At 31.9% G+C, this 20,049-nt stretch overlaps 2 protein-coding genes across 3 annotated transcripts; both read left to right on the forward strand.

The window, feature by feature from the left end:
• Window positions 1–4,756: 4,756 nt before the first annotated feature.
• LOC131013943 (receptor-like protein 20) lies at window positions 4,757–5,662 on the forward strand. The gene has a single exon (XM_057941880.1). It carries the CDS (start codon window positions 4,757–4,759, stop codon window positions 5,660–5,662), a length of 906 nt encoding a protein of 301 aa, XP_057797863.1.
• A 4,662-nt stretch (window positions 5,663–10,324) lies between these two features.
• Window positions 10,325–14,345, forward strand: LOC131006328 (DNA excision repair protein ERCC-1-like). Of its 2 annotated transcripts, none has more exons than XM_057933538.1 (10): window positions 10,325–10,460; window positions 10,707–11,007; window positions 11,094–11,178; window positions 11,602–11,705; window positions 12,790–12,913; window positions 12,996–13,072; window positions 13,280–13,379; window positions 13,501–13,572; window positions 13,662–13,730; window positions 13,856–14,345. In XM_057933538.1, exons 2-10 carry the CDS (start codon window positions 10,760–10,762, stop codon window positions 14,228–14,230), a joined length of 1,254 nt encoding a protein of 417 aa, XP_057789521.1. In that variant the 5' UTR covers window positions 10,325–10,460; window positions 10,707–10,759; the 3' UTR covers window positions 14,231–14,345. The 2 variants fall into 2 exon arrangements, with proteins under 2 accessions (XP_057789521.1, XP_057789522.1); XM_057933539.1 differs by having other exon boundaries at window positions 12,814–12,913.
• The last annotated feature ends 5,704 nt before the right edge of the window (window positions 14,346–20,049 follow it).

The following is a 20,049-nucleotide window of genomic DNA, read 5'->3' on the forward strand; positions in this document are numbered from 1 at the left end:
GGCCATCTTTCAGGTACAATACCATCCAACATTGAGAATCTATCAAATCTGTGGAACCTAGACCTCTCTTCCAATGAATTAAATGGTGAGCTTCCACTCCATTTACAACTTGACATCCCTTGCTATCTGCAACTTAATTGGCAGAAACGCTTGCAAAACTTGATCAGATCTATAGCTTATTTTGTTTTCTTAGCTTGCTGGCTTCTTCTCATATAACTAATTTATGCTTAGTTAGATAAATACTTCTATCAAATCTGCAACTTGACATCCCTTCAATTTCTTATTCTCTCAAGTAACAGTTTGGAAGGTTCAATTCCGTAATGCTTTCGAAACTTGAGCAAATCAATATTTATGAGAGGGTGTATTTTTTAGTCTAACAATTTGAGTGTTAATAAATTGCAAGGAAATTTGCCTTTACGTGTATTTTTTAATCTTTGATTTCAAAACTTGCTAGGTTGTTCTCATTTAATTAACTCGTGCTTAATTAACTAAATACTTTAACAATAGTTGGATTTGTTGGTTTCCAGCCATATTGTAACTCTATTAATTTTAGGGATCAATGTTAGCAAATGCTATATTAAATTGATGCCATTGAATATATGAGACATGCATTGAATATATGAGACATGCATGGGTGAATATATGAGACATGCATGGGAATATATGTTAACTCTATTTCTTCATTGCCATGTTTTTTTGCCAATGCATGCATGAATGACATTTTTTCGAATTGTATGACTTAGCTAATTTGTGTCAAAAGATCTGAGTGCTTTACATCTCTATCTTTAAAGTGATTTATATGAAGGGTTATCCAATTTTTAGGTCCAATACCATCCATCATTGGGAATCTATCAAATTTGCAGTTTCTACAACTCTCTTCCAACAAATTAAATGGTGAGCTTTCATTCTCCATGTGCAACATGACATCCCTTCAAATTCTTATTTTCTCAAATAACAGTTTGGAAATCTTTGGACATATTTCATCTAAATGCAAATCACTTTAGTGGCCCCATTCCATCAATATTTATGAGAGGGCGGGTGTATTTTTGAGTCTAACAATTTGAGTGTTAATAAATTGCAAGGAAATTTGCCTATACGTGTGTTCATATAAGATATGCGATTTGTCTAATTCCTTTGTCACTCCATGTGCAATATGAAATAGATTTATATAAAAAAAGTTGCGTAATATATTTTCTCGATAAAAGAAAAAGGAAAACATACTCTAATATTTTGAAAAATAATTGGAGCAGTGTAATTTCTTTTTCACATGGATAATAGAGTGACTTATTTAGAACTCTAGCTGGGGTATGACTTGTGAGACTCGAAGGCAGCATCCCACTAGAAATTGGAAAGCTGTCTTCACTTGTTCATGGTACTATTTCCTCTATCTATTTTTAATTTGTTGTTAATAGAATATATTTATTTATATGGTAATCCCATCAGCTCGTGTGATATCCCGACTTTTCTATAAGAAATATAGAAGATCTTTACTTAGTTTATTATTGATACACGTCCATTTTTAATAAATTATATTATTCCAAAGAAATTTTACAACTTTGACATTGATGATTTTTTTTAGAAATTAGTTGATAATGTCATTCAATTTCATGCTTTCACTACCTTGTTGTGCCATTTTTTTTTTATTATGCTTTATTGACTTGATTGGAATAATAATTTAGTTTTTGAAATAATTCAAAAATATGGAAAAGAATTTTGGGTTGTCTAAATTTTTTATAAAAACTATTTTTGATTGAATGATATTTTTATCTAAGAATCAATAGAATACATGTTTTTATTGAAGAAGACCCTTTCATAAAAAATTTAAGAAAGTGGGCATTTTTATCTATTAACACTTACTTTTATCCATCTAAACTAATCCTCAAAAATAAGTTTTTATAATATTTTTGATGAATTAATAGTTCTTTGAGTAGAAGTCAAATTTTGTGGCTCAATGATTTGACTTCCACGCGGCATTGTCACATACGTCAAATAATAACTTGCAAATTGAGCTGTCTTGTAAATTAATACTTTATCCGTTCCATAAAAGTGTGCATCATTTTTTGTAGCACGAATTTTAATAAAATGTTAAATGAGTGTATTGGGAATTGAAAAAGTGATTGACTTTATTAAAACATAAGAGTAAGAAATAAAAAATTAGTGGTGTAGTAGCGTCCAAAAATGACAATGCACACTCTTATGGGCCGGAGTAAGTAGTCTCCAAAAATTCTAGGCTCACAAGAACAGTTTTAGATTTGAATATAAAGGGCATTTGTAGGCTTCTAGACTCCAAAATTCTAGGCATATTTTAAATCAACTATTACTCTCTTTTTTATTAAAAAAAAGATTAATAACGATTTTTCATTTTCCCAATAGTGATTCAAATCCCTAATCTATTAATTGGAAGTGGAGAACTTTACCAATTGAGTCACGCTTCGTTATGAAATTAACTATATACTTATAACTTTGCATGACTATATATGACTTTGAATTGATTAGATATAAATTCTTGCACATTAATCTTTTTGCAATAAACCGTATCCTTTGATTAAAAAAAATGACATTTTAATTTTATTTTAACAACTTAATACCAATTTGTAAATATCAGAGGGCCCACAAAACTTAATTGATATTACTTTGGTAGACTCTAAACCGAATTATTGACCACTACTTAGCCCATATCACAAGATATATTGCTCATGATTACTACGGTGGGCTCTTATTTATTATTATTATTATTATTATTATTATTATTATTATTATTATTGCTCTCTCTTTTTCTATACTTGACTCGGTTTACATAGATCTAATTAAATGGAATTGTTTACAAATCTGTGGAACCTAGACCTCTCTTCCAATGAATTAAATGGTGAACTTCCACTCCATTTACAACTTGACATCCCTTGCTATCTGCAACTAATTTATGCTTAGTTGATAATGTCATTCAATTTCATGCTTTCACTACCTTGTTATGCCATTTTTTTTAATTATGCTTTGTTGACTTGATTGGAATAATAATTTAGTTTTTGAAATAATTCAAAAATATGGAAAAGAATTTTGGGTTGTCTAAATTTTTTATAAAAACTATTTTTGATTGAATGATATTTTAATCTAAGAATCAATAGAATACATGTTTTTATTAAAGAAGACCCTTCCATAAAAAATTTAAGAAAGTGGACATTTTTATCTATTAACACTTACTTTTATCCATCTATACTAATCCTCAAAAATAAGCTTTTATAATATTTTTGATGAATTAATAGTTATTTAAGAAAGTGGACATTTTTATCTATTAACACTTACTATCCTCCATCTTTAAAGCGATTGAAATGAAGGGTTCTTCAATTTTTAGGTCCAATACCATCCACCATTGGAAATCTATCAAATCTGTCGGACCTAGACCTCTCTTCCAACAAATTAAATGGTGAGCTTTCATTCTTTATATGCAACTTGACATAATAACTTGTTTTAATTACAAACTTGATCGGATCTTTGGCCATTTTTGTTTGAACTAGTCTTTTTAATATTTTACATTTGGTAAGATAAGATATGCGATTTGTATAATTCCTTTGCCAATGCATGCACAATATGAAATAGAACACGAATGATATTAATAATAAAATGAAAAAAAATAAAAAACACTTTTTTTCGAATTGTATGACTTAGCTAATTTGTGTCAAAAGATCTAAGTGCTTTACATCTCTATCTTTAAAATGATTTACATGAAGGGTTCTCCAATTTTTAGGTCCAATACCATCCACCATTGGGAATCTATCAAATCTGCAGTATTTAGACCTCTCTTCCAACAAATTAAATGGTGAGCTTCCATTCTCCATGTGCAACATGACATACCTTCAAATTCTCATTTTCTGAAATAACAGTTTGAAAATCTTTGGACATATTTCATCTAAATGCAAATCACTTTAGTGGCCCCATTCCATCAATATTTATGAGAGGCCGGGTGTATTTTTTAGTCTAACAATTTGAGTGTTAATAAATTGCAAGGAAATTTGCCAATACGTGTGTTCATATAAGATGTGCGATTTGTCTAATTCCTTTGTCACTCCATGTGCAATATGAAATAGAAAAGGATGACTTATCTAATTTTGAATCTTTGATTTCTTAACTTGCTTGGTTGTTCTCATTTAATTAGCTCGTGCTTAATTAACTAAATACTTTAACAATAGTTGGATTTGTTGTTTCCAGCCATATTGAATATATGACACATGCATGAGTGATATAAGAATAGAAGAGGTAATTTAATTTCTATCAAAATACTTCACGTGCATAAAATGTATTTCTTCATTGCCATGTTTTTTTTATGTATCCAGATTGTCTCTAAAGCAATATATATCTACGTTGACTTCTCAAACTTCCAGGTCCAATACCATCCACCATTGGAAATCTAACAAATCTGGTTACTTTATCGCTCTCTTCCAACAAATTAAATGGTGAGCTTCCATTCTCCATCTGCAACTTGACTTCCCTTTGGTTTCTTCTACTCTCAAATAACAGTTTGGAAGGGACAGTTCCACAATGCTTTCGAAACTTGAGCAAATCGTTGTCCATATTTCATGTAAATGCAAATAACTTTAGTGGCCCCATTCCATCAATATTTATCAAAGGGTGTAGTCTTCAGTCCATCAATTTGAGTGGTAATAAATTGCAAGGAAGATTACCTAAATCCTTAATCAATTGCAAAAGTCTGAGGGGCCTCGATGTTGGAAATAATAGAATACGAGATGAATTTCCGTTTTGGATGGAAGCTCTTCCTAAGCTTCGAGTACTCATATTGAAGTCCAACAAGTTTGATGGTAACATGTCGCTGCCTTCACGAAGCAACCTTCCATTTCCTAAGTTGCAAGTTTTAGATATATCAGAGAATGAATTTGTGGGGTCTTTACCTCAAAAATATTTCAAGAATTTCAGAGCAATGATGGATATGAAGGAAAATCAAACAGATGGTGATTATGACTATTTTTCAAATTACGTGGAGATGACAATCACCTTGAAAGGTTTGGATCAGTTATTGAAGAGATTGTTGGAAGACTTTACAACCATTGACTTATCCTCCAACAATTTCTCTGGTAGTATTCCAGATTCCATAGGTAATCTTAATTCTTTGAGATACTTGAATTTGTCGCACAATAATCTCATGGGACACATACCTGCATCTCTTGGAAATATAAGTGTGCTTGAATCATTGGACTTGTCATCGAACAAATTGGATGGAGGAATTCCAAGTGAATTGACGAGGTTGACATTTCTTGCGAAATTAAACCTTTCAATGAATGATCTCGTGGGGCAAATACCACAATCTACTCAGTTTTCCACATTTGAGAATGATTCATATGTGGGAAACTTGAGATTGTGTGGATTTCCGTTGACGAGAAAATGCAACGAGGAGAATGGGCAGCGGATGCAGCCAGAAGAACAAGATGATGAAGATGATGAGTATGGATTTATAGATGGATTTGGATGGAGAAGTGTGGTGATGGGATATGGAGGTGGAATCATAGTTGGGATTGGAATTGGTTATTGCATTATTCGATTTGGAAGGCCAAGATGGTTGGTGGAATTCTTTTTTGGTGTTGGATATACATACAAGAAGAAGAAGAAGAAGAAGACAAGGAAGAGAGCTACTCCAACACAGAGGAGAAGTTGATTCAAGACAAATATATATTATGAGTTTTTCTTTCTTGCTTTTTTGTTCTTTTCCAGACATCAGATTGTTGTTTTATGATTGCTACTTGTGAGTTTGTGCTTTTGAGTTTATACAATGTTGTTTATGTTCAAAGTTTGCTAAGTTTTAATTTTATCTCATTTAAAATAGTTTTGTGATGGAGTCTCGTTATTAGATAAGCATTTTTGTCATCAAATAGATTTTGTCTAACAATACTTGAATTCCCTTCTTCTCTTGGAAATATGAGCATTCTTGAATCACTGGACTTGTCATCAAATAGATAAACGATTGTAAGCCGATTTATCATTCACGTGTCCAATCATGCAAACCAAACATTTGATTAAGGTGAATTATTTTATCAATCATGCGTTAGCACTCAAACCAAACGCCTTCTTAGATACTTGATTTTGTCTAACAATACTTGAATTCCCTTCTTCTCTTGGAAATATGAGCATTCTTGAATCACTGAACTTGTCATCTGTTAAGTGTGTTGATACAACAATTGATCTCAGCCGTTCATTGTGAGGTTAAGATCAATGCTTACGTGGAGCCTGTTTACTTGATCATTAGCTGCATATAAAATGTGTTAGTTATGTAGTTAGTTACTTAGAGTAATCTGGGGATTAGAGTGAAATCTGTAACAGCTTGTGTGCTGCGTGGTGAGAGTTTTGTGAGTTGGGGGTAGTTTTCTCTCATTCTTCTTTGTAAATGGTGGATTCCTTCTTGTGAAATCAATAATATCTCTCGTTGACCCTCCCGTGGATGTACAATCGGAAACGACGTAAATTGTAACACTTTTTTCAATAATATGTGTTAATTAATATGTTCAATAATATCCTAAATTGTAACACTTTTTTCAAACTTTTGCTCATTTTATTTTTTCCACGAACTTTGAGAATTATCCAAAGTTACACAAATTTTGGCTTCATTTTGTTTTTTCCCACGAAATATATTATTATAAAAATGATCCAAATAATTCTTTTACTTTTTATTTTTTCAAAACGACGTCGTTTTGATTACGAGTTCAAATTAAAAATAATCATGTCACTCATGAATAATTATCATCTATCATTAATTAAATCAATTAAGCTAGTTAGTTAAATATAAAAGAATTATTTGGATCATTTTTTAGTAGGCAAAATCTTGTGTACACCCGGGTGTACCGTACACCCGGGTTGTACCCTGTCCACAGCAAATTATTCGGAACCCGGTTACGTTGGAAAAAAAAAAAAGTAAGATCCCCAAAATCATACTATATTCTCAATCACTCGGGCACTCCTCTTCAACCCATTGCTGTTCCTCGCCCTCCGTCAAATTGATTGCTTCAATTTCTACTGAATTTCTCCGCCTCCGAGCATTCCTGCTCCTGCTCAAATTAATGTATGCGCTTTCATCGGCAATCAAACCGGCAATGGCGCTATTACTGTTGCTGCTCATCCACCAAGCAAAAGGGCGGAGGCGACTATGGAGAGGGGCTGCTGCTACTGCCTCCGGCGGAATAAGCGAGAGGAAGATGGTGAAGGGTGCCGGCCTTAGCTGGCTGAGGACGGAGTCGGCGGCACGGTGGCTTGAAATTGGGATCTCGCTCTGTGTGTTGTGTGCGAGTTCAGGGAGATAGAGGGGAAGGGGTGGAGACGTTGGTGGTGGCCGAGAGAGGCGATGTCGCCGGGAAATGATGGTGGGCAGCGGCGCTGCCTTCCAATTTTCGCTGGATTTCTCGCAACGCCACCCCCAGTTTCGAAGAGGAAATAAAAAAATGGATTTTGATCTCAGTTGTTCGCTTCATGAGCATACAGAAATTGATATACTTCTTCCTTGTACTTCCTCTTTTGGATAAAAATTTTGTTCAAGAATTTCTTGAGGGTTTTGTATTTGTGCTGATTTGTTTCTTGCTTGCTTTTGATGTCTGCTATTGCTAATTTCGGTGTATCACATAATATACTTGAAAAATTAGATGACATATATTGTGCCTTTCCGTTGATGTTAATGAAATGATCTATGTACCCAAAGCAATGTTGTTTTAATTGCATTTGAACTAGGATATAATTTGTATACTTCAAATTTAATAGGAAGACGGATGGGTGTTTGTAGTTTGTAGAGTGACGATCGATGATTGGGAAAAAGAAAATTAGTGACATGGTGTTATTTACTAAGAAAGATAGTGTTATTTATTAAGAAAAATAGTGTTGTTTATATAATATAATAGTGTTATTTTTACAAGTTAATAGTGTTATTTTTGTAACAAGTACTATAGTATCATTTATAATAGAGTTAGTGTCATTTGTAGAACTATATAGTGTTATTTTTATAACGAGTATATATTGTTATTTATGATAGTGTTAACGTCATTTTCATACAGTTTCATTTGTAGAACTATATAGTGTTAGTGTCATTTGTAGAGCAAAAAATGTTCTTTATAATAGCGTTAGTGTTATTTGTAGAACTGTTAGTGTTATTTGTAGAACACGATAGTATTATTTATATAACATGATAGTGTTAGTGTCATTTCGATATAGTGTTAGTGTCGTTTGTAAAACATAAAAGTATTATTTATAATAGTGTTAGTGTCATTTTCATATAATGTCATTCATAAAACTATAACATAGTGTTTTTTGAAATCTTGTAGTGTCATTCGAAATATCAAAGTGTCTTTTGAAATCTTGTAGTGTCATTGGAAAATCTTAAAATTTCATTTCAAAATGTCATAGTGTCATTTCGAAATGACATAGTTTCATTTGAAATTTTATAGTGTCATTTCGAAATGTCATAGTGTCATTCAATTTCTTGCAGTGTCTTTTCAAATGTTAAAGTGTCATTTTAAATCTTGTAGTGCCATTGGAAATCTTAAAGTTTCATTTCAAAATGTCATAGTGTCATTTCGAAATGACATAGTTTTATTTGAAATTTTATAGTGTCATTTCGAAATATCATAGTGTCATTCAACTTCTTGTAGTGTATTTTCAAATGTTAAAGTGTATTTGTAGTGTCATTTGAAATCTTAAAATTTCATTTCGAAATCTTGTAGTGTCATTTTGAAATCTTAAAGTTTCATTTCAAAATCTTGTAGTGTCATTCAAATTCTTGTAGTGTCTTTTGAAATCTTATAGTGTCATTTCAAAATGTCATAGTGTCATTTCGTAATGACATAGTGTCATTCCAAAATGTCATAGTGTCATTCAACTTCTTGTAGTGTCATTTGAAATATTAAAGTGTCATTTAAAATATTGCAGTGTCATTCGAAATGTTAAAGTGTCATTTGTATATCGGAGTAGTGTCATCTGAAAATTGTAGAATAGAAAAGTGTTCTTTAAAATAATGTTAGTGTCATTTTTTATATAGTGTTATTTGTAGAACACGATAGTATTATTTATATAACGTTATAGTGTTAGTGTCATTTTCATATAGTGTTAGTGTCATTTGTATAATATAAAAGTGTTCTTTATAATAATAGTGTTAGTGTTATTTCTATAGAGTGTTATTTATAGAACACAATAGTATTATTTATATAACATGATAGTGTTAGAAAAGAAGAAAAAAATGAAAAGAACAAAAAATAGGAAGACCGAAAAGAAAAAAAAAATGAATATAACAAAAACATAATGAAAATGAGCGCTCGAAAAAAAAGAAGAAAATGAATAGAACAAAAATAAATGAAAATTAGTGCTGGAAACTAAATCACAATAATTTCGCCTTCTAAGAAGTTTCGAACCCGCGACCTCCAACACTTGTGAGGCGTGGGTTCAAACCACTTGCTCCAATAAATTCACTTGGTAAATAAAGCGCAAATTTAATATATATCATATTATTCGAACCGGGTCAGATTTTGACCCGGGTGTACGGTACACCCGGGTGCACACAAGATCACCTCTTTTTTTTAGTAACAATATATTTCATGGGGGAAAAAAGAAAATGAGCCAAAGTTCATGTATTTTTTGACAATTCTCAAATTTCATGAAAAAAAAAAGAGTGGAAAATCCAAAATAAGCTTAAAGTTCATGTATTTAGGCGTTAATAGCTCTTTACCTTTTTGTATTTATTGCTACTTATGTGGTCGTTCTTGATTATTGACAAATGATATATAATTATATATGTTTTAATTATTAAATTTGAAGTTAATTAACATGTTCAATAATATCCTAAATTGTACTAACACTTTTTTCAAGTTGATGGTAAATTATATTCCCTCCCTCCACTAATTTATGGCCTAGGAGGCAAAACACGGGTTTTAAGAAAAAGTGTATTTTTATTAGTTGAGTGGACAAATGGACCCACAATTTATTAAAGTCAATGCAATCAGGCCACAATTTATTAAATGGATCTACAATTTTGATTAAAATATGAATATAAACTTACCCAAAATAGATAGGACATAAATTGGTGGACGGACCAAAAAGGCAAATAAGCCATAAATTAGTGGACGGAGGGAGTATATCGACTTTGACAAATTACAAGTTTTTCTTTTTTTTTTTGAAGAAGGCAAATTACAAGTTTTTCAAACCACAAGAAACAATGCAACTATATCTTCAAACAAGTTTTTCAGTATGTGAAACTCTGTAGAAATTACTTTTTTAATACTTCATAAATTAAGACGATGTCGTTTTGATCCAAGATAAGTTGGAAGAGTTTTACAATTAATATTTAATTCCCAATTCTCTCCTTGGCCGCGTTTCTCCGCCGCCGTCTGGAGCATCGGTAAGCAAGCCGCCGCCGCCGCCGCCGCTGTGCGCATCATCCGTTCCGGCTAAATTGTTCCGCCATCACTTCTGCTCTTCCATTCGAGGTACTTCTCCTACTTCATCTAAATTAGGTCGATTTATATGCGACCACTTTCTGAAACAAATTATGTTGTTAATTTGCTGTAATTCATGGATGTAATTTGTCCCGTAAGACTTCTTCGGAAGAATTCGGTAGAATTTTCTGTAGTGAAGGCTGAATTTTTACTGAATTGATTTGGTTGTATGTGTTTATTGAATGTTCTGAAGGTTGGGTAAAATTATAATGTTAAATTTGATTTAAACTGATCAAGGAAGTAGAAAGGAGGGATTTTGGAAGGGTGAATTAGGAGAGTGAGTTGTGAAGATGGAAAACAGAGGTGATCCTGAGCAGCAGAGACAGAATAATGCATCATTTGTTGTGAAAATACCTTCATATGAAGAGGTGGTTGAGAGCTCCCAACCTAACTCTCAATCTTTATTCAAGCCTTCCTCCTCCTTTTCGCAAGCTTTCAATTTTATCAAAAACACTGAATTTTACACCACCCCGCCATCTGTACCGGTGGCTCAGTCCTCCAAAGATGCCCCTTCATCCTCTCAAGGATCTTATCCAAGGTCTCTATCACCCTCTCTCTATATATAATTATGAGAATGCTTTTTTGCTTTAGAGTGGTTAATGTAGGATGTTGGTTGTGTTGAAGGCAAACCATTCAATCTGAAGCTCCTTCCACTTCAGTTTCATCAGCTGGTGCAAATCGGAATGCCATCATCGTTAGCCATAGGCAGGTGAGTTTTTTTGTGCACTATAACCAATATGTTCAATCAATAATAATGCTTTGATACATAGGTGAAATAGCATGTGAAACTCATCGTTAATGTTTAATTTGTTATTTGTTATGTGGGCTCAAAATGACTAAATGTAACCTGGGGAGCCAGTTAAAAAGTGTAGATTAGCCACCAAAATTTTGATATAATGCATTTTTTAACCTCTATCGGCATAAAACTTGGTGACTTGTATTTGTTATTTTGTTCAAATTACATGTAGTTTGGCCTGTTATAAGCTGGCGATGCCTTCCAAATTCTGAGACTGTAAACTGTTGTGGCATTTTCATGCTCCATTGGGAATAGATAACTATGTTTTCCAGGTCCTGTAGGTTGATACTTGATAATATGATTTCTAAATTATCCCATGTTTGTCTTGTAATGCAGAAGGGCAACCCTTTGCTAAAGCATATAAGGAATGTTCGATGGGTTTTCGCTGATGTTGTTTGCGACTACTTGTTGGGCCAAAATGCTTGTGCGCTTTATTTGAGGTTTGAAGTCAAGTACAGTTTCATCGATGTTTATATGTTGGGAATCAAGTACATTTCCTATGGCATGGTTTGACAGCACTCTTATTCCGATGTACCCACTATTATGATCATAGAAACATGTGTTTTTGGCACAGGCTCTTGAGATAACAATATCTTGACACCATCATATTGAAATGCACCTATTTGTTATACCTGAAATCTCGAGAAAGGACCTTTAACAACGCCTCTGTGCAACAATGAGGACCATAAACCTAACTTGGCCACTTCCTTTTGCCTTGGGTTTATTTTTTATCTGCAAAATCTTGGTTAACTAGTACTTTTTGGCTTCCAAAGACCAAAACTTGAACGAGAGTAAGTTTATAATTTGATACCCAGAAGCAAGATTTAATTTCATTAACAAACTGAGAAAATAAACTGCATTTTGTTATACTATGGTTATATATATGAGCGGTTTGATGTGGATGCTAAAAGCATACTTGATTATGTCCCTTTCTCTAACTGTTCTGATATTTAAGCACTTTCTACTTTTTGCTTGTGGGAAATTGGACAAAATTCTATTAGAGAGAGATATAGAGAGAGAGAGAGAGAGCATGTTTTATTGCTCAGAAAATGATTTTGAGAAGCTAAAAGGAAGAAATGTGTTTCATAGAAAACTATGGTGGGAAACAATCTGCAACCAACTATTATTAGCTGACATGGCTGATGAGTTGGCTCCAACTGGAAGGCAAAATGCAACATGCTTAGCCTGTCAGGCATTCTCTGTATTACTATTTTCTGATAATGTGACACATATTCCAGCTTTCAACCTAGATTATTAATGTTAATTATTCTAGGACTTAGGCCAAGTCTGGTGATTTATGCTGCTCTAGGTGATGAGAATGTCTCCCCTCGTGCATTTTCATTATGCTGTTATGGGCATTTGTCCCTTTAAAGTCATATCCAATTTTCAGAAAATTAAGAGGTTCTCTCCCTTATCAATGGATTTTGATACTCTTAGTCCTCATTGCATATTGTTAGAATCTACATGTTAGCATATCTTTCCATTGTTTATTCAGTTGGTATAGTGATCCTCTTACGTAAACAGGATTTATTCTGTTGTCTTTTTCAGTCTTCGTTATCATCTTCTACATCCAGATTATCTGTATTTTCGAATAAGGGAACTGCAAAAGAATTTCAAGCTTCGCGTCGTATTATGCCATGTTGATGTGGTAAGCCTCTGATATCATCTTATACAAGTTTTGAACTAAATTTTTGTATGGGGTCTCTGATTTTCTCCCCTGTGGGTACCAGGAAGATGTTGTTAAGCCTCTACTTGAAGTCACAAAAACGGCACTACTCCATGACTGCACTCTTTTATGTGCTTGGAGGTATCTTTTCTGTGTCTAATGCCTATGTTACAATGAAATTATTAGCTCGTCAAAATTTATTTTTCGGAGTTGAAAAAGAATGTGTCATTGAAGAAATTGGTTTTTGAAACTCGAAAACTGCTAATGCCCTTGCCCCCTTCTTTTTACCCTTTCTTATGTAATTTTTTTCACGTTACCCGACTGGTTTTTTTCCTTTTCTTTATTTAGCTTGGAAGAGTGTGGTCGGTACCTGGAGACTATTAAAGTTTATGAAAATAAACCTGCCGATCTTATTCAGGGACAGATGGATATGGACTACATTTCACGGGTATGGCTCATTTCATTGATAGTTTATTAGCTTTCGTAGTTAGGAAGCTTATGACATTCAACAAACTATTTCCTGCTGATTAACATAATATAACCGATACTAATGTCCTGTTCTGTTATAGTTAAATCATGCACTCACATCAATCCGGCATGTTAACAAGACAGATGTTGTTACTCTTGGGTCTACATTCGGGGTAAGGCTCTGGTTTTTTAGTTATGCACTTGATTCTATTGGTTACTGATTTTGTTCTTGTGCACTGACTTCGAATTTTACCAAATTTAGTCTCTTTCCAATATCATGGACGCATCAATGGAAGATCTTGCCCGTTGCCCGGGCATAGGAGAAAGAAAGGTAGGTAATGTGTTTGTTGCGGTTCCTGCACAATGCTGGGTCCAAATCTGATACACAATCATAGTATTGCAGTTTCAGTTATCTAGAGCATGTCTTTAGATAATCATCATTTTTTTCTACGACAGGTCAGACGCTTGTACGATACTTTCCATGAGCCGTTCAAGCGCGCAGTTCCTAACCCTGCTGCGCCAGTTGCTGAAAATCCTATCGCGTCTGTAAGTGAAAGAAACGAGGAAGTTGAGGAGAATCAAGAGACGAGCAGAGAGCATAAGAAAGAAGAAGAGATCAGCGTAAGATCTGCCCTGAAGGCAGCGTTGCCAAGTACTCCGGCTCCAGGGGAAGCAAGAGGAAGGCCGCGGTGCAGGCGGAAACGGAGGAGGATGCAGCCGACACCCGACGAGCCAATGACGGTGAAGAAGGTACGAGATGAGTCTTTTCACTCAGTTATGAGATGGAGTTACTATAGAAGCTTTTTTCAAGTTATCATAAATCACACCTGAAAATAGGTCGTTTAGGTTGTTTGTAATCTTTGCAAGAAAGGCTAATGTATTCCAAAAAAAGGTAAAAATAATTATTCCTTACAACATTGAAATGCATTGCAGTTAGGGCTGTAAACGAGTCGAGCTCTTAGATCTCATTAAGTGAGTTAACTAGAAAAAAATGTATCCAAATATCTGACAGAATAAATGTATATACTGCCATTAAATGTGTGATCAGGAAGGGCAATTCTGACTGAATGGAATTCAGAACCAGGCCTTTAAGAGAGAGAGAGATTGTTCAGAATCACATAAGTCGTTTTTTGGACTTGGTAAAAAACATTGGATTATACTCCCTCCGGCCCATATACATAGGCTGATTGAGATTTTCACAAAGATTAAGAAAAATCATTGGAAATGAAAATATATAAGTAAACTTCCTAATATGTCCATATTTATTATTCAATGATATATTAAAGTTAGAGTAAATTAAAGAATTAAATAGGAATATAATAGTAAATGAATAAAAAAACATTACTTTTTATAGAAATAGGCCTATATAAATGGGACATCCGAAAAAGGAAAACAAGCCTATATATATGGGACGGAGGGAGTATTTTTACTTAGCGTCGAGAAGTGACAACCAATGTAGGAACTAAGAAAAAGAGGAATAAGAACGTATTGGAAATTTTAGCATTTTTTATCTCATATTATAGGATGGAAAATTGTGGGAAAATATTATCACTAATTGGAGTGAAAAAAGATTGCTAAAAAAATTTATCCACCCTAAATACGAAAATATATATTTTTCATCATTTTTCGCCCTAAAAAAAAGGGAGAAGTAAGACTGTAAGAGTATATAATTTGAGTGATCGGTCAAAATATATTCTGACAATTTGGTTTAATGTTTGCTTACGGGAGAGGAAATTAAATGTGTGATTACGTGTGTGTGAGAGTGAGAGTGAGAGAGAAAGAGAGAGATGTTTTCTTACTGGAGAGGAAATGTGTGTGATTATGTGTGTGTGTGAGAGAGAGAGGATCAACCATTAGGAAGTTAGGAACTGCACTTAAAAGTCTTGTTATTTGAAACAATGCTATCAAATTACTAAATTTATTCTTGTTTAATTTTTCAATAAATCTATGCAGGAAAATCTTGATTTATTTATTTTATTTTTTTAAATAAAAATAGAATTTAATTATTTTTATTATATTCTCTACATTGTACTTTTAAAAAAAAAAAAAATTGCATTTTTTATTTTTGCTGTTATGGGCATTTATCCCTTTAAAGTCATATCCAATTTTCAGAAAATTAAGAGGTTATCTCCCGCAAGACTTCTTCGGAAGAATTCGGTTAATGAAATTTATCAGTTTCTTTTCTTATATAAATAGATTCAATTAATATTGTATTGACTAAATAAATTAAACACAAGTTAAGTTTATAGTTGGGATATGTGTTAAGTTAATGACTAATAGTATATAATAAACACACATTTTTTTAACTACTCATCATTTTCAACTTGTAGAGTCTCAAGGCAATCTATAGATTTTTTTTTTCAAAATTCAACTAACCTAGAAAAAGTTTCTAGAAATATGTGAATGGGGACAATAGAGATTAGAGGAGTTAGCTAGTTTGATGAAGGGATAGCATTGTTAAGTTGGGTGATTATTTTAATTTTATGCACAAGAAAATTAATCCTATGTTATTCGATGAGATTTATGGATTTTTTTAATGATAAATTTGCAACTAAAATAAATTGAATGCAAATTTGAAGAAATACACTATTAAAAATTAAAAATTTGAGCATAAAGTGTTGTCCAAAACGAGTTGACCCATTTTCTTAACTGGACTGGGCCATAGAACTTTGGGCGTGTGAAAAATTTGGAAAAATTTAATATATATAGTTTGAGCATTAAATGTCGAAGTCGAAATCTGTGTTTGATGATAAATTTACATACACTGTGTTCGATTCGTGTCTCTATTTTCTAAAATTATTTATTATGCACGAAGGCATGACGTCTACCTACATAAAGTTGAGAAAAACTGGAAAACTATTCGCACGCCGGCGGGATTGAACCCAATACATCTCATAAAGGAGAGTCCTTGAGTACCTCAATTTTGCCACTTGAGCTAAGCCTCATTGGCGATGCAACTAGTATATGCTCATTCGTGTGATGCACGATCGATATCGAAATTAAACGATAAATTTAAATAAAATAAATACATATAAAAAAATATAAACAAATACAAAATATGTTTTAGTAAAATGTAATAATTCACATCAATTACTCAATAAAATCCTGAATTTAAAAATGTAAATATTCAATTTATACAAAGTGTAATGCTAATTATAGTTATTAAATAAATTTAAAAAATTATTCGATAATAAAAATTTTCAGTAAACATATGTTGTTCATCATAATAAATAAAAAAGCGATAAATTTTGAATGAAGAGAAATAAAATAAAATATTTTAAATTTTCATAACTTATTCATTTTAAATTCATTTTTGATGATTTTTGTACAAAATTAAATTTATGATACATATTGATTATTTTTTCATGATCAAATTTGATGACATTTAGAAAATAATTACAATATAAAAAGGTAAAAAGAAAAAAATATTTAAAATTTTAATGGAAGAAGAGAGGAAAAAAATAGAGGGAGAAAACTCTTCTTTTATATACTATAGATGGGTTCGTTGGTGGTTTTAACATCACTAGTACATTGTATTTAATTTCTACATGAATCTTCAATACGCAATTAAATCACCACTCAATTATAATTAATTATAAATTAGTCTTGGACTTTACTTGATAATAATAATAAAGTTATACACTATTAATCAAATTATAAAATGCTTGACTACAGTCAATTCCATACAACTCAAAATCTTATCACTCACGGATGGATGGATGGGAATAGATAAAAAAATATGTGATGCACGTTTGGTCTTTTGCTTAAATCTCTTTTTCAAATGGAAACAATTATATATCCTTTTCAATCAATTTCTGAAAATTATAAACCTCCAAAAATACATGTGATACACATTTAGTCTTATGGTTAAGTCAAAGTCTAGTGCCCGTCGTGTAAGTAACAATTATATTTCCCTTTCAATCAATTTTTGAAAATTATCACATTAAAAAAAATACTAATTGAAAGCAATTTTCCATGTAGAAAATGTCATTGTGGGCTCCCCAATAATTTGTTTATAATTAAGAAATTTAATTATTCATTTTTCATTCCATAGGTATGAGAGATCCGATTACGAATCACAATTCCCCCAACTCAAACAAGAGAGAGATATTGCACCACAAATCAAACATCTCAGCTTCAAAAAGAGGTGGAATAATTTTTTTTTAAAATGTTGTGTAATATTTTCTCAAGAAAAGAAAAAAGAAAACAGACTCTAATATTTCCGTTACATGAAATTTCATGAGTTTTCTTCTTTGCCCAAATCACACTCCAATATTGAGAGCATATTCATTTTAATTGTTTCTCTCTCTCTTTTATCTTTTTGAATTAGGTCGACTTATATACTACCACTTTCTGAAACAAATTAATTTGTTAATTTGTTGTTATTCATTAGTTTAGTTTGCTCTGTGAGACTTCTGTCGTGCTTAATTAGATATATTGTAATTACAATTCGGTAATAATTTATTTAGTAAAGGCTGAATTTTTCCTGAATTTAAGTTGGTTGTATTACTAGACTAAATATCTACACGTGGTTGATGAGATAGAATTTTTTGGTGCATCAGTTTTGCTGCTTGAACTAGGCCTCTTAACATAAATTATTCTGGTTGTGTCACATTGATTGAAACATCTACTATCGAATACATTTTTAGAAATGATGCTTTAATGCATTTCATGATTGATATAATTATAGTTCCGAAGGTTCAATATAAGTTATAATGTTAACTTTAATTTAAACTGATAGGGAAATAGAGAGACTTTGTGAGCTCAACAATAATGGAAGTTGAATAGAAAGGAGGGATTTGGAAGGCAGAATTAGGAGAGTGGGGTGTGACGATGGAAAAAATGAATTTGTTCTTAATAATGAAAAAAATAATAATAAAGAAGAATTAAAAATGATAAAAAAAATTTAGAGAACAGTTCGTCTAATTTATATCTTCAAAGTTCGTATAGTCTCTCAAGTAATATCAAATATACTTAATAAATTATTCTCGAAATTATCTCGATAATAAATGAATTTCACCCACATTTAATTTAGTCTATCGACTCTAGTGCCGGTCGGCTATGAAATATTGAAATGGGAATGTGGAGACCATTAATACAATTAATATTATTGACTATATCACGCAATCATACACTTTAAAAAGTAATAAAAAATATATATTTCCCTTTCAATCAATTTCAGAGAATTATCTCATTCAAGAAAATAATACAAGGCGCAATTTTTCATAAGGGAAATATACAGTTGTTTTGCCATTATAATGATCAAAACGTCCATTAAATTAAAATTCAAGAGATTTAATTTGATGTGTGAAATTTTGAACCCATTTCAATTAAGCTAACATTATCTTCAACTTGAATAATATTGATTTTCCATTCAAATTAGTACGTACATTGAAATTAAATGATATGTTTAAATAAATAAATATTTTCGTATATAGAATTTTTTTAATGAAAAGAGGGAAAACAAAATATTTTAAATTTAAAAATTTTCATAACCTATTTGTTTTAAATTCCTTTTTGATGATTTTTATACCATATTAAAAAACTTGTAACAAACTTAAATTTAATTAAGATGCATATTGAATTTTTATCATGAATCAAATTTGACGATGTTTAGAAAAGAATAAAAAACAAATAGAGAAAATTAATAGGAAGATAGAGAGAAAAATATTGAAAAAATTGGTGGAGAAGAAAGAGAAAAAGGGAGGAAAAAATGTAGGGAAAATACGTACTCACTTTTTATATATTGTTCTATAATCAAACCTATCATACACCTAAATCTAGATTTGATGCACTATGGTATCCAAATATAAAAAATTCATTTCAAGCTTTGAGAATTTCATATGAAACGTAGACGATGGTGACAAATAATGTATTTCTCAAGAAAATAAAGTTAAAATTGATTAGAGAAGCTTCCCTCATGTTTCCAGAACGGGTTGCAAAGAACAATCCGACCATTAAAAGGATGATTTCAAGCCTATTCTCCCTGCCCTCGTCGCCCCTCACCGACCTCAGCCACCTCACTCGGGACCAAATTTGGATGCTTCCCTAATAGGAGAACATCCGACTTGGACGTCGCTTCCCCTTGGTTGGACCCGAGGATCTCCGGGGCCGGCCTTGTAGGCCAGGGAGTCCACGTCCTCGTCCTCGTCCTCTGTTACATCTTCGAGTGATTGCCTTGTATGTAGGAAATTCAAATAAATTGTAAGAATTTGCTAGTAAAAAAGATAATTAATAATTCTCGTAAGCTAGTATATATAAATAAGTAGTTTTCCACCCGTCCCTCAAACATTTTTTTAAGGGAGGGTGATACAAATTTTATTAAAAATTAATTGTGTATTTGATTAGTAAAAAATGAGTCGCATAAAAAAATGAAGATAGAAATGATAATTTTTAGTAAAATTATTTCCAAAATAAATTTGGAAGATGTTTTTGGGAACATACCAAAATAAAAATAAGTGGAAGATTGTAATGATAATTTGGAAGATGTTTTGGGAACATACCAAAATAAATTCATTTTTGATGATTTTTGTACAAAATTAAATTTATGATACATATTGATTATTTTTTCATGATCAAATTAATTTGATGACATTTAGAAAATAATTACAATATAAAAAGGTAAAAAGAAAAAATATTTAAAATTTTAA

This window comes from Salvia miltiorrhiza, chromosome 1 (genome assembly GCF_028751815.1).
Source record: "Salvia miltiorrhiza cultivar Shanhuang (shh) chromosome 1, IMPLAD_Smil_shh, whole genome shotgun sequence".
Lineage (NCBI taxonomy): Eukaryota > Viridiplantae > Streptophyta > Magnoliopsida > Lamiales > Lamiaceae > Salvia > Salvia miltiorrhiza.